General features: G+C 40.0%; 1 protein-coding gene across 3 annotated transcripts in view; it reads right to left on the reverse strand.

The window, feature by feature from the left end:
* Positions 1-13,749, reverse strand: part of Edem2 (ER degradation enhancer, mannosidase alpha-like 2) — a 285,175-nt gene that overhangs the window by 213,017 nt on the left and 58,409 nt on the right. For all 3 annotated transcript variants that reach the window (XM_070086564.1, XM_070086565.1, XM_070086566.1), the window contains one exon: positions 11,954-12,170. In XM_070086564.1, the coding sequence (XP_069942665.1) occupies positions 11,954-12,170 (217 nt within the window). The remainder of the gene's footprint in view (positions 1-11,953; positions 12,171-13,749) is intronic.

Here is a 13,749-nt window from a genome sequence, read left to right on the forward strand (position 1 = left end):
AGAACTAAAAGCCATAAATGAAATTGAAAAAAAAAAAAATACTTCTTCTCTTATGCCAAATCTAAGGGGAAAACAACATCCAGTATTGGGCCCCTGTTTAGGCGGGATGGGACATACACAGATGACAGCCAAGAAATGAGTGAGATACTAAAGTCCCAATATGACTCAGTGTTCAGCGAGCCACTGCCCAGACTAAGGGTCGACAATCCAAATGAATTCTTTACTGCCCAGACTAAGGGTCGACAATCCAAATGAATTCTTTATGAACGAAACCCAAAATTTGGTCGTCTCAAAAATCTTGGATATTTTTCTAACTCCACAAGACTTTGAAGAGGCAATTAATGACATGCCCATGCACTCTGCCCCAGGCCCAGACTCGTGGAACTCCGTGTTCATCAAGAATTGCAAGAAGCCCCTATCGCGTGCCTTCAGCATTTTATGGAGAGGGAGCATAGACACAGGGGTCATCCCACACACACACTAAAAACAATAGACATAGCCCCACTCCACAAAGGTGGCAGTAAAGCAATTGCAAAGAACTACAGACCGATAGCAATAACATCCCATGTAATAAAAATCTTTGAGAGGGTTCTAAGAAGCAAGATAGCCAACCACCTAGAGTCCCATCAATTACAAAACCCAGGGCAACACGGGTTCAGAGCAGGTCGCTCCTGCCTGTCCCAACTACTGGACCACTATGACAAGGTCCTGGATGCTGTAGAGGATAAACAAAATACAGATGTAGTATACAGAGACTTTGCAAATGCTTTCCACAAGTGTGACAATGGTGTAATAGCACACAAAATGTGTGATAAAGGTAAAACGGGAAAAGTTGGTAGATGGATCTACAACTTCCTGACAAATAGAACACAAAGAGTAATAGTAAACCAAGTAAAGTCCCAAGTAGCCACAGTAAAAAGCTCTGTTCCACAAGGCACAGTACTAGCTCCCATTCTCCTCCTCATCCTCATTTCTGACACACAGAGATGTAGGCCATAGCTCCATGTCTTCCTTTGCGGATGACACCCGGATTACCATGGCAGTGACCTCCATCGAAGACACCACAAGACTCCAAGCGGACATCAACCAAATCTTCGAATGGGTCACTCAAAACAATATGAAGTTCAATGAGGAGAATTTCAACTACTCAGATATGGGAAACTTTTATTTTTTTTTAACAAGTCTGCCATCTCCCACTGAGGCAGGGTGACTCAAAAAGAAAGAAAATACCCAAAAAGAAAATACTTTCATCGTTCAACACTTTCACCTCACACACATACAATCACTGCTTTTGCAGAGGTGCTCAGAATACAACAGTTTAGAAGCATATACGTATAAAGATACACAACATATCCCTCCAAACTGCCAATATCCCAAACTCCTTCTTGAAAGTGCGGGCATTGTACTTCCCATTTCCAGGCCTCAAGTCCGGCTAAATAAAAATAACCGGTTTCCCTGAATTATTTATTATTTTTATTATCACACTGGCCGATTCCCACCAAGGCAGGGTGGCCCGAAAAAGAAAAACTTTCACCATCATTCACTCCATCACTGTCTTGCCAGAAGGGTGCTTTACACTACAGTTTTTAAACTGCAACATTAACACCCCTCCTTCAGAGTGCAGGCACTGTACTTCCCATCTCCAGGACTCAAGTCCGGCCTGCCGGTTTCCCTGAATCCCTTCATAAATGTTACTTTGCTCACACTCCAACAGCACGTCAAGTATTAAAAACCATTTGTCTCCATTCACTCCTATCAAACACGCTCACGCATGCCTGCTGGAAGTCCAAGCCCCTCGCACACAAAACCTCCTTTACCCCCTCCCGCCAACCCTTCCTAGGCTGACCCCTGAATCCCTTCACTAAATATTATCCTGCTCACACTTCAACAGCTTGTCAGGTCCCAAATACCATTCGTCTCCATTCACTCCTATCTAACATGCTCATGCACGCTTGCTGGAAGTCCAAGCCCCTCGCCCACAAAACCTCCTTTACCCGCTCCCTCCAACCTTTTCAAGGACGACCCCTACCCCACCTTCCTTCCCCTACGGATTTATATGCTCTCCATGTCAGTCTACTTTGATCCATTCTCTCTAAATGACCGAAGCACCTCAACAACCCCTCTTCAGCCCTCTGACTAATATTTTTTATTAACTCCACACCTTCTCCTAATTTCCACACTCCGAATTTTCTGCATAATATTTACACCACACATTGCCCTTAGACAGGTCATCTCCACTGCTTCCAGCCGCCTCCTTGTTGCAGCATTTATAACCCAAGCTTCACACCCCTATAAGAGTGTTGGTACTACTATACTTTCACACATTCCCTTCTTTGCCTCCATAGATAATGTTTTTTGTCTCCACACATACCTCAATGCATCACTCGCCTTTTTTCCTTCATCAATTCTATGATTAACCTCATCATTCATAAATCCATCCGCTGACACGTCAACTCCCAAATATCTGAAAACATTCACTACTTCCATACTCCTCCTCCCCAATTTGATATCCAATTTTTCTTTATCTATATCATTTGATACTCTCATCACCTTACTCTTTCCTATGTTCACTTTCAACTTTCTACCTTTACACACACTCCCAAACTCGTCCGCTAACCTTTGCAATTTTTCTTTAGAATCTCCCATAAGCACAGTATCATCAGCAAAAAGTAACTTTGCCAATTCCCATTCTGTATTTGATTCCCCATAATTTAATCCCACCCCTCTCCCGAACACCCTAGCATTTACTTCTTTTACAACCCCATCTATAAATATATTAAACAACCATGGTGACATTACACATCCCTGTCTAAGGCCTACTTTTACCAGGAAGTATTCTCCCTCTCTTCTACACCCTACCTGAGCCTCACTATCCTCATAAAAACTCTTTACAGCATTTAGTAACTTACCACCTATTCCATATACTTGCAACATCTGCCACATTGCTCTCCTATCCACTCTATCATATGCCTTTTCTAAATCCATAAATGCAAAAAAACTTCCCTTCCTTTATCTAAATACTGTTCACATATACATGTATGCTTCAATGTAAACACTTGATCTACACATCCCCTACCCACTCTAAAACCTCCTTGCTCATCCACAATCCTACATTCTGTCTTACCTCTAATTCTTTCAATAATAACCCTACCATAAACTTTTCCTGGTATACTCAGTAAACTTATTCCTCTATAATTTTTACAATCTCTTTTGTCCCCCTTCCCTTCATATAAAAGGACTATACATGCTCTCTGCTAATCCCTAGGTACCTTCCCCTCTTTCATACATTAAACAAAAATACCAACCACTCCAACACTATATCCCCACCTGCTTTTAAAATTTCTGTCATGATCCCGTCAGTTCCAGCTCTTTTATCCCCTTTCAATCTATGTAATGCCTCATGCACCTCCCCCACACTCACATCCTGCTCTTCTTCACTCCTAAAAAATGGTATACCTCCCTGGCCAGTGCATGAAATTACCGCCTCCCTTTCATCGTCGACACTTAAGAGTTCCTCAAAATATTCTCGCCATCTACCCAATACCTCCATCTCCCCATCTACTAACTCCCCTAGTCTGTTTTAAACTGACAAATCCATTTATACCCTAGGCTTTCTTAACTTGTTTATCTCACTCCAAACTTTTTTCTTATTTTCATCTAAATTTCTTGACAGTGCCTCTCCCACTCTATCATCTGCTCTCGTTTTGCACTCTCTCACCACTCTCTTCACTTTTCTTTTACTCTCCATATACTCTACTCTTCTTATAATACTTCTGCTTTGTAAAAACCTCTCATAAGCTACGTTTTTCTCTTTTATCACACCCTTTACTTCATCATTCCACCAATCACTCCTCTTTCCTCCTGCACCCACCCTCCTATAACCACAAACTTCTGCCCCACATTCTAATACTGCATTTTTAAAACTATTCCAACCCTCTTCAACTCCCCCCCCCCCACTACTCATACTTGCACCAGCCCACCTTTCTGCCAATAGTTGCTTATATCTCACCCGAACTTCCTCCTCCCTTAGTTTATACACTTTCACCTCCCTCTTACTTGTTGTTGCCTTTTTCCTCTTGTCCCATCTACCTCTTGCTCTAACTGTAGCTACAACTAAATAATGATCCGATATATCAGTTGCCCTTCTATAAACGTGTACATCCTGGAGCCTACCCATCAACCTTTTATCCACCAATACATAATCTAACAAACTACTTTCATTACTTGCTATATCATACCTTGTATATTTATTTATCCGCTTTTTTATAAAATATGTATTACTTATTACCAAACCTCTTTCTACACATAGCTCAATTAAAGGCTCCCCATTTTCATTTACCCCAACCACAAGTACTCTCACACTTGGTTCAAAACTCCCCATGCATTCAGTCAACATTTCCCAAAATCTCTCTCTCTCTCTCTCTCTCCTCCATACTTCTCTCTTCTCCAAGGTGTATATACGCTTACTATAACCCACTTTTCACATCAAACCTTTATTTTACTCCACATAATCCCTCTTTTCCTGCCATAACTTATCCTTCAACATCATTGCTACTCCTTCTTTAGCTCTAACTCTATTTGAAACCCCTAACCTAATCCCATTTATTCCTCTCCACTGAATCTCTCCCACCCCCTTCAGCTTTTTCACTTAAAGCCAGGACATCCAGCTTCTTCTCCTTCATAACATCCACAATCATCTCTTTCTTATCATTCGCACAACATCCATGCACATTCAGACATCCCACCTTGACAATTTTCTTCTTATTATTCTTTTTAGTAATTACAGGAAAAGGGGTTACTAGCCCATTGTTCCCGGCATTTTAGTTGACTTTTACAACACGCATGGCTTACGGAGGAAAGATTCTTATTCCACTTCCCCATGGATATAAAAGGAAAACTAATAAGAACAAAAAATATGAAGATAAAATCAAAGAAAACTTAGATAAGTGTGTATAAATAAACGTGTACATGTATGTGTAGTGTGACCTAAGTCTAAGTAGAAGTAGCAAGATGTACCTGTAATCTTGCATATTTATGAAACAGACAAAAGACACCAGCAATCCTACCATCATGTAAAACAATTACAGGCTTTTGTTTTACACTCACTTGGCAAGACAGTAGCACCTCCCTGGGTGGTTGCTGTCTACCAACCTACTACTTGAAGAAATTAAAAATGTGTCATTGTATACGACTAATTCTAACCATACAATAGAGAGGAAAAGTAATGTGAAGGACCTGGGAGTGATAATGTCAGAGGATCTCACCTTTAAAGACCACAACAATGTATCTACCTCATCCGGTACGAGAATGATAGGATGGATACAGGGCCGGATTAAGAAGTCTCCGGGCCCTAGGCTATTCAGATTGGCGGGGCCCCTTTGAGTTACGGGTAAGCGAAGTGACCCCTTCCAGCTTGGGGGTGGGGGGGGGGGTCGGTGTGAGCCTGTTTAAGGCCTAATTAAATACATTAGGGCTATTTAGATTAAATTTAAATAGGGAAAGTACATCAAGACAACCAAAACCATTTACCAACAGCCATTATAACTATCTTGTTAAATCATGCACTTTAAAGAGAATAAACTCAAGACAGCATAGTATTATTAGATTAGGCTATTGAAGTAGTGACATCATGTACCTATTATATTCAGCATAACCACTACAGCACTATTATTTCCCTTTATAAATCACTGACCATTATTATCATTGCATCATGCATAAGACTATCAAATCATATAAACTCAAGAAAGTAAAGAATTGTTTATATTCACAGGCACTTCTTAAATAAACTTTTTTCTGGATTTCATATTGGCAAAACCATCAATTATATTCTGAAAATCAATATTTCTTGTTAGATCAGACTCAATGGTCAACAAGGCTAGGTTACGCAAGAAAGGTATAAAATACCGACAATATGAAAGTTAACACGATGCTGTGAACACTAACTCCAAGGCCGAGGGACTGATTACCTCATCTTTTGTATATAGTTTCTGTCTTCCTATTATGTCCTAGAATCTGTATTGATAAAGCCACTGGATGGCGAAACGTCTATAATAAAGATATCCAGATGTTGCACATGTGTCTTAACTTTCACAAGGCTAGGTTACACAATTTGTCTTGGCTCATTGTTGAACGGAGCTGGTTTTTCACTCTTTTCAAAACAGAAAATGAACGTTCTCCTTCACAGTTAGTAGCTGGAAGTGTTAGGTAAAGGTGATACACTATGTCAACATTAGGGAAGGTTTCTGAGATACCTGCATTTCTTAAATGTTTCAAAGCAGCTGAGGGTGCACATTTTTCAGGTGGAGCTTTAATCTGATTCATATACCCAGAAAAATGAACTATTTCTTCAACAAATGTGTCCTGAACATCTGCTGAAAGGTGTTATTGAAACTTTAATGCAGCTTCTCTCAATTCTGCATCTGGCATAGTAGTAATTTTGAACAGAAATCCAAACCTGTCATTGAGATTCTGGTAGATTTCTTTTCTTTTCACCAATTCTGTAATAAGTGAATCCAGAATGACGAAGTATGTAGCTGTCTTACATTTCTGCCTTGGTAGCAACACAATTTCATTGTCTGGTTCTTCAAAATTGCGTTTCCTCTTCCTTGACCGCTGATGATCAGCCCGGTAACTGTAGTCTTTCACCAGCAATTTAGCTTTCTCTTCAAACATTTCAAAAGCTTCATCACTGTGAAGTGAGCTTACAAATTCCACTAAGCCTGCATAGAGGTTAGCACAAGTAGCCATTTCAATTTCAATTTTCTGAAGTGTCTTGTTCGTGGCATTTAACCGTTCCAGTATACAGTCCCAAAGCACACAGAGTAAGGCCAATTCAAAATCTTCCAATTTTGATGCTAAGCTGGCTGCTTCACTTCTTGTAGTTGCTGTCTGGTCTTCATCCTCTGCTATTTGGATCAAAGCAGAACGTATTTCAGCAAAGCTGTCTTTCAAAGCATGTGTTGCATCATGCTGTGCTGACCACCTTGTTGTTGATAATGATTTGATGACATCTCCATGAATGGTTGACTTGAGTATACTCCACCAATGCATTGAAGCAGAGAAAAAATTGAAGAGTGCTTGTAAAAGTCCAAAAAATGAAACTGCAGCGACACAACACTCCACAGCACATGACCCAACAAGATTAAGAGAATGTGCTGAGCAGGGCACATATTCAGCAAGTGGGTTGATTTGCTTGATACGGGCTTGCAATCCATTATATTTACCCGACATGTTACTTGCATTGTCGTAGCTCTGGCCATGGCAATCCATAATAGAGAGATCATGTTCAGGCAGAGTATCCAGTACTACATTCATCATTGTTTCTCCATCATGGCCTGAAAGAGGAATGAATTTTATAAAGCGCTCTACAGGCTTACCACTGGAGTCGACAAAGCGAACAATGAATGTCAATTGATCTGTATGTGAAATATCTGGTGTTGAATCTACACTTATTGCAAAGTATTTTGCAGTTTTCACAGCTGCTATGATGTTATTGAGGACCTTCTTAGTCATCAGTTCAATAAATTCATTGCATATAGTAGATGACATGTAAGATACAGTGCCTCTTCCTGCATTTCCAAGGCATGACACATGATTTGCTAAGAATGGATCGAATTGTGCTAACAGTTCTATGATCCCTAGGAAATTGCCATTGTTTTCCAAACCAAAAACCTCATTTTCTCCATGGAAAGCAAGTCCTCTTAGAGCTAAGAATTTTACAACAGCAACAACTCCTTCTAGAACTTTTCTCCAGTAAGTGCGCTCTTCTTCAGTTTGATTTTCCAAATGAGAATCCAATAAGCCTTTTTTCTGTGCACGAAATACACTGGCTAAAATGCAGCTCCTGTGAGTGGTGCTGTTTTCATGTTCCTCGAAACGCTTGGAATTTTTCCAGTCACTGAACCCCTGTGTGAAGGTATTTTCTTTGGTAGAAAATAGCTTGCATGCTGAACAGTACACTTTTCCTGAGCTTTCAGAGTATACCATCCATGATCTTTTCACAGTTTCTGAATTTGCAAGCTTCCTATAAAACATAGATGACTTTAAACAACAACGACTTCCATCATCATAAATCCTTGCTGATTTCCTAAAGTCAATGTTCAGAGTTTGACTGAAGTTTTCTGCAATGAAAGCATTACGTAGAGAATCTGGGATTACATTTGGCCATGAGGCAGGATCTTTTAAGACAAATCCTGTGGATGAAATGTCCGTTGAGACATTGAGAGGAGACACAAAAGAAGTAGATGCTGGCTGAGAAATAATGGAGGGAGGGCTTCCTGTATGATCTGACGTATCTGCAGATTCAACTGTACTGTTAACATCAGAAACTGTTTTCGTGAGCATGTCTGTGATCTTTCTGCAGCTTCCTACATCTTTCTTTTCCTGTTCTTCTTCTTGAATTTTCTTCTTTCTTTTCTGTGACCCACTCGCATAAGAACGTCCAACATCACGTTCACAAGATGCCATAATGAGGATGTATCACTGTCTGTAATCATGCAAATGCAAATTTTTCATTATCAATTATTATTAATTTTTTAATTATTAAATTTTTTTTTCTGTCAATTGGGGGGATATGGCCCTTGCAGCCCCCTTTCCTCTGGCTGCGCATCTAAAAATTTATAACGTTACCAGAAAGGAGTCATGTACAGAACTTTTACCATAGATTAGGTTAGTGATTTGGGCTACGAATATTTTACTAATTCATCCTCCTTGATCTCCAATTTACTTAAACAGAAATCATACCGAGTCCAAGAACAATGCACAATGGTATTTATATTACCATTTTCATAACTAAACTAATCATTATGTTTTGCATGATATATGGCCTACCACCATAGATAAGGACATGAGAATTAAAGAATGCAGGGACAATTTTCAGTTTCACCCAACCAACGATTTTCTGATGTGGCTTATGTGTTTCTGGGGAAATATGTAGTAAATTAATTGATGTTCTACATCACTTCCGTCGCAACTTGAAAACTAAGCATTTGCGACGGAAGTGATGTAGAACATCAATCAATTGAGATCTGTTATTGAAATGATGAAGACTTAAAGACAGGACAAAGTGCTTTTAAAACCTACAAACGGAAGTCAGTTTGCGTTTTTAGGCTTTTCTTTATAGTATTTTTACCAAAAATGAGCCTTTACTGGTCCATGCATCTTTACTGGTCAAGTAACCCTATCAGGTACCTCCCTTAACATTTAGAGGCGAAAACATTTATCCATACACATCAATGTCTATCAACAACACTTCAGTTAATTTGTCACAGTACAAGTCTAGATAACGTGTAATTACTTCAGAAAATTGGAGAGGAATCTCCCATACTCACCCATTAGCGGGAAAACACAGCTGTTCTGATGTAAACAAAGGCGTGTTGAGTGTTGCCATCTATGGTTAGGTTTATTTATTTTTATTTTATTTTATTTCATTATTTATTTTTGTTTTGATTAATTTTTAAAAATCAATTTTACTCTCCAAACACTTGAACTTTTTAGGCAGGGACCCCTTTGCACTTGCACCATGTGCGCAGTCTTGGATGAGCCCCTGAACCCCTTGGACCGCGGGGCCCCCAAATGCGCGGGGCCCTAGGCAAATGCCTAGTTTGCCTATGCGGTAATCCGGCCCTGGATGGATAATGAGAACCTTCAAGGCTAGGGATGCCAAGCCCATGATGATTCATTTCAAATCGCTTGTGCTTTTTAGGCTGGAAAACTAATGGTCCCCTTCAAGGCTGGCGACATTGCAGACCTGGAGAGTGTACAAAGAACTTTCACAGCACACACAAGTACGATAAGGCACCTAAACTACTGGGAACGGTTGAAGGTCCTTGATCTGTATTCCCTCGAATGCAGGCGAGAGAGATATGTGATAATATACACCTGGAAGGTCCTGGAGGGATTGGTACCAAACCTGCACACAAAAATCACTCCCTATGAAAGCAAAAGACTCAGCAGATGCAACAGTCCCCAATGAAAAGCAGGAGCACCACGAGTACACTGCGAGACAACACAATAAGTGTCCGGGGCGCAAGGCTGTTCAATTGCCTCCCAAAATACATAAGGGGGATTACCAACAGACTCCAGGCTGTCTTCAAGAAGGCACTGAACAGGCACCTAAAGTCAGTACCTGACCAATCGGGCTGTGGTTCGTACATCAGCTTGAGTGCAGCCAGCAGTAACAGCCTGGTTGATCAGACCCTGATCCACCATGAGGCCTGATCTCAGACCGGGCCGCGGGGACGTTGATCCCCGAAACCCTCTCCAGGTAAACTCCAGGAGGTATGATAGCTCATGGAGCAGGGAGAGAGAGGACCTAGTAGCGATCAGTGAAAAGGTAGGGCCAGGAGCTATGTTTTGACCCCTGGAATCACTAATAGGCGAGTACAAATAGACGAGTACACTCATTCACTTTCACACACACTCACTCATTCACTCTCATACACTCACTCATTCACTCTCACTCATTCACTCTCATACACACTCATTCACGGACTCTGCATATATGCCATAAAGTACTACTGGTACATAAATAATAATAACATATTTCTATATGTACAAGGTATACAGGCCTATTTGACATCAATGATACACTACTTTATAGAAAGCCACTGGTTATGAAGAGCATTTCAGTAATTTTGCAGAGCATTAGGTAATTTTGTCCCAGGATATGACCCACACCAGTCGACTAACACCCAGGTACCAATTTTACTGATGGGTGAACAGGGACGGCAGGTGTCTCGTGGAAACAAGATCTAATGTTTCCAGCTGTACTGGAGATTCGATCCCTGGGCCACAGTGTGTGAGTTAAGTGTGCTAGCAATTGAGATACTTGACACCTTATCAAGGCTGTCAACACCCTTGGTTACTGAATATTAAGAAAACTAATAAAATACTGTATCCTTTTCTTCTCTTTTATGGAGATCAATGGCATAAAATACCGACTTGATAGAAAAGTGGACACAAATGTAGTACATTGCAGTCTTTTATTAACTATTTTGGGCAAGTCACAAACAAATCTACATGAGCAGAGATCTTCTCCACTTCTACTCTCAACATGATACCAAAACTAAACTTGGCATAATCATAGGCTTCTTCCTTCGTGCCCTTTGGATCAGTAGGAAGAATGCTCTTTTATTGAACTAGTATTTTCTAGGCTTCACTATCCTCATTATTTCATCAGAGATTGTAGATGCTGTGCATATAACATCTTTGACTCTCACAGACATGACACCACCAAGAGAAGATACCCAGTCCTCTTTACTAACTCCATTGCCATACATGTCTCCAACATCTTTTTCAATACCGCAATCCAAGTATCTTCCTCTACATCCACCATCAACAAAGACATCACCAGTAAGGGACACCATAAGATTCAATCCTCTGCAGGGGAATACATAATCTCTTGCAATGACTGCAACCAATTATACGTCAGCAAAACATCAAGAGACCTTCAAACATGTATTTTGGAAAACCAACAATCAGTAAAATGAATGACTTGAGGAATGCCTGTGTTTTACACCAAAACTCCCCCAACCATTTAATTCACTACAGGGAAGAAGACATCTCCTGATCAGGATCTTGGAATCATCACTCATCTCAACAATTTTAACCAGAACAACGGCTTTAACAACATAGCAGAATATCTTGCCAGGAAACTTTTTCATTGTTATCATACACAGCAACAGGCCTACTGACCTATGCTGCATGGGTCCTCAAATCCAACTTCTTAGCAATCAACTTCAACATTCTCTGCCGCCTGACCCTTCACGTCACTATGCTCCCTACATAAACTCGCATACTCTCTGCTCAGGTAGATCTGTTTGTGACTTGACAAAGTCCACTGTATGGGTGAAATGTTAAAAAAAAGAGTGCATTATACTGCATTTGTGTCTACTTTTCCTTCTCTTTCATCTTTAATCTATTAAAAAAAGACATTACTACACATTGTTTATACCTGAATGCACATTTAGAACAGTTCCAACAAGGTCACTTCCCCGATGTCTCTGGCTCCATAAGCAATCCATAGCCTGACGAGCTTTTTCCTCAAAAATGGAGTCACCTGTTAGTCGAGATAGGGCTGCAAATTCCAAAATAATAGTTCCAGCACATGCTGTGCAAGTATCTCGAGAGCTCTGTAGTTTCGGGGACTTCATACCATACTTTAAATTAACCTGTAAGTACAAACTCTATTAGCCGACTATAACTTTATGCACTATATAATGTACAAACTATGGAATACACCCTAATTTATTCTACAATACTTCCTTAGTGGACCCCCCAGGTGTCCACAGACCACAAGTTAGGAACCGCTGGTCTAGGAGAATGGAAGGTATACAGATTAGATTCAAGGAAGGGGAGCACAGGTCCCCTGCAGTTATATAAAAATATAACAAAATCATTCTACAGTACAGGAATACCTTGCATAGCACAGTTAGTAGGTGCCGAAAAAGTTATGTGCTATGCAAAACCATACTGATTAAAACAATGATACAATTGTTAAATAAGTGTGCAAAGCCATTGTCTACCAAAACAAACCAATTTTGTCAATACAGTGGACCCCCGCATAACGATCACCTCCCAATGCGACCAATTATGTAAGTGTATTTATGTAAGTGCGTTTGTACGTGTATGTTTGGGGGTCTGATATGGACTAATCTACTTCTCAATATTCCTTATGGGAACAAATTCGGTCAGTATTGGCACCTGAACATACTTCTGGAATGAAAAAATATCGTTAACCGGGGGTCCACTGTATTAAAATACATGTATGTTCATCCTTACAGCCTCATTTCCCAATCACTTCTTTTAACTCACTGGGAAATTTTTCAGCATCATCATTATCAGCACTAGCACTTTCCCTTACAATTCTAACAATATAAAACCAGCCATAACTTCCAGGAAAAGTTTCCCATTCATCTCCATTTTCCTTTACCACCCCATGAAGTCTTGTTGTTATTTTAGCATACAATGCCCCTTATTTATGTCTCTTTATAATTTCAAGTTATTGTTCTAGTGCAAGTGGTGAGTAATGCAGTTCACTACCACACTACTGTTAAAAAATATTAATTATTATACAAAGTACTACTGTGCATCATTTTTGGGAATAAACCATACCCCTAATTATATACTAAAACTAACAACAACAAATTAGATACAAATGTGGAAAAATTTCTAGGCTTGCTTTCATGCAGCAAATTAAATTTTTTTTTTCTTTTTCCTTTTTGACACACTGGCCATCCACCACCAAGGCAGGGTGAAAGAAAAGAAAAGGAAACATTTACCAACATTCATTCAATCAATATCTTTTTAGAAGTGTTCTGACATCACAGTTCAGACAGCATTATGAACTGCAACATCCCCAATTCTCCTCTAGAGTGCATTCTCTGTACTTCCCACCTCCACAACTGAAGTCCAGATAACTGGTTTCCCTAAATCTCCAACAACACATCAAGCCATAAACAACTTGCCTCCACTTACTTGTATCTAATATGATCACAAAAGCCTGCTGGATGCTCAATCCCCTATCATTCAATATCTCCCTTCCTTCCTACCTTCCTACCTCCCTCCAACACCTCCAGAAACATCCCCCACCCTTCTTTCCTTCTACCTAGATTTATAAGCCCTCTTTATCACCACCTCAACAGCCTTCTGAATTACACTTTTGGTAACTCCACACAGTCTTCTAATTTCTATGCTCTGAATTCCTACATATTATTCACATCACATTGCCATCAAACATTACATCTCTAC

The sequence above is a fragment of the Cherax quadricarinatus genome, chromosome 19, assembly GCF_038502225.1.
Source record: "Cherax quadricarinatus isolate ZL_2023a chromosome 19, ASM3850222v1, whole genome shotgun sequence".
Classification (NCBI taxonomy): Eukaryota; Metazoa; Arthropoda; class Malacostraca; order Decapoda; family Parastacidae; genus Cherax; species Cherax quadricarinatus.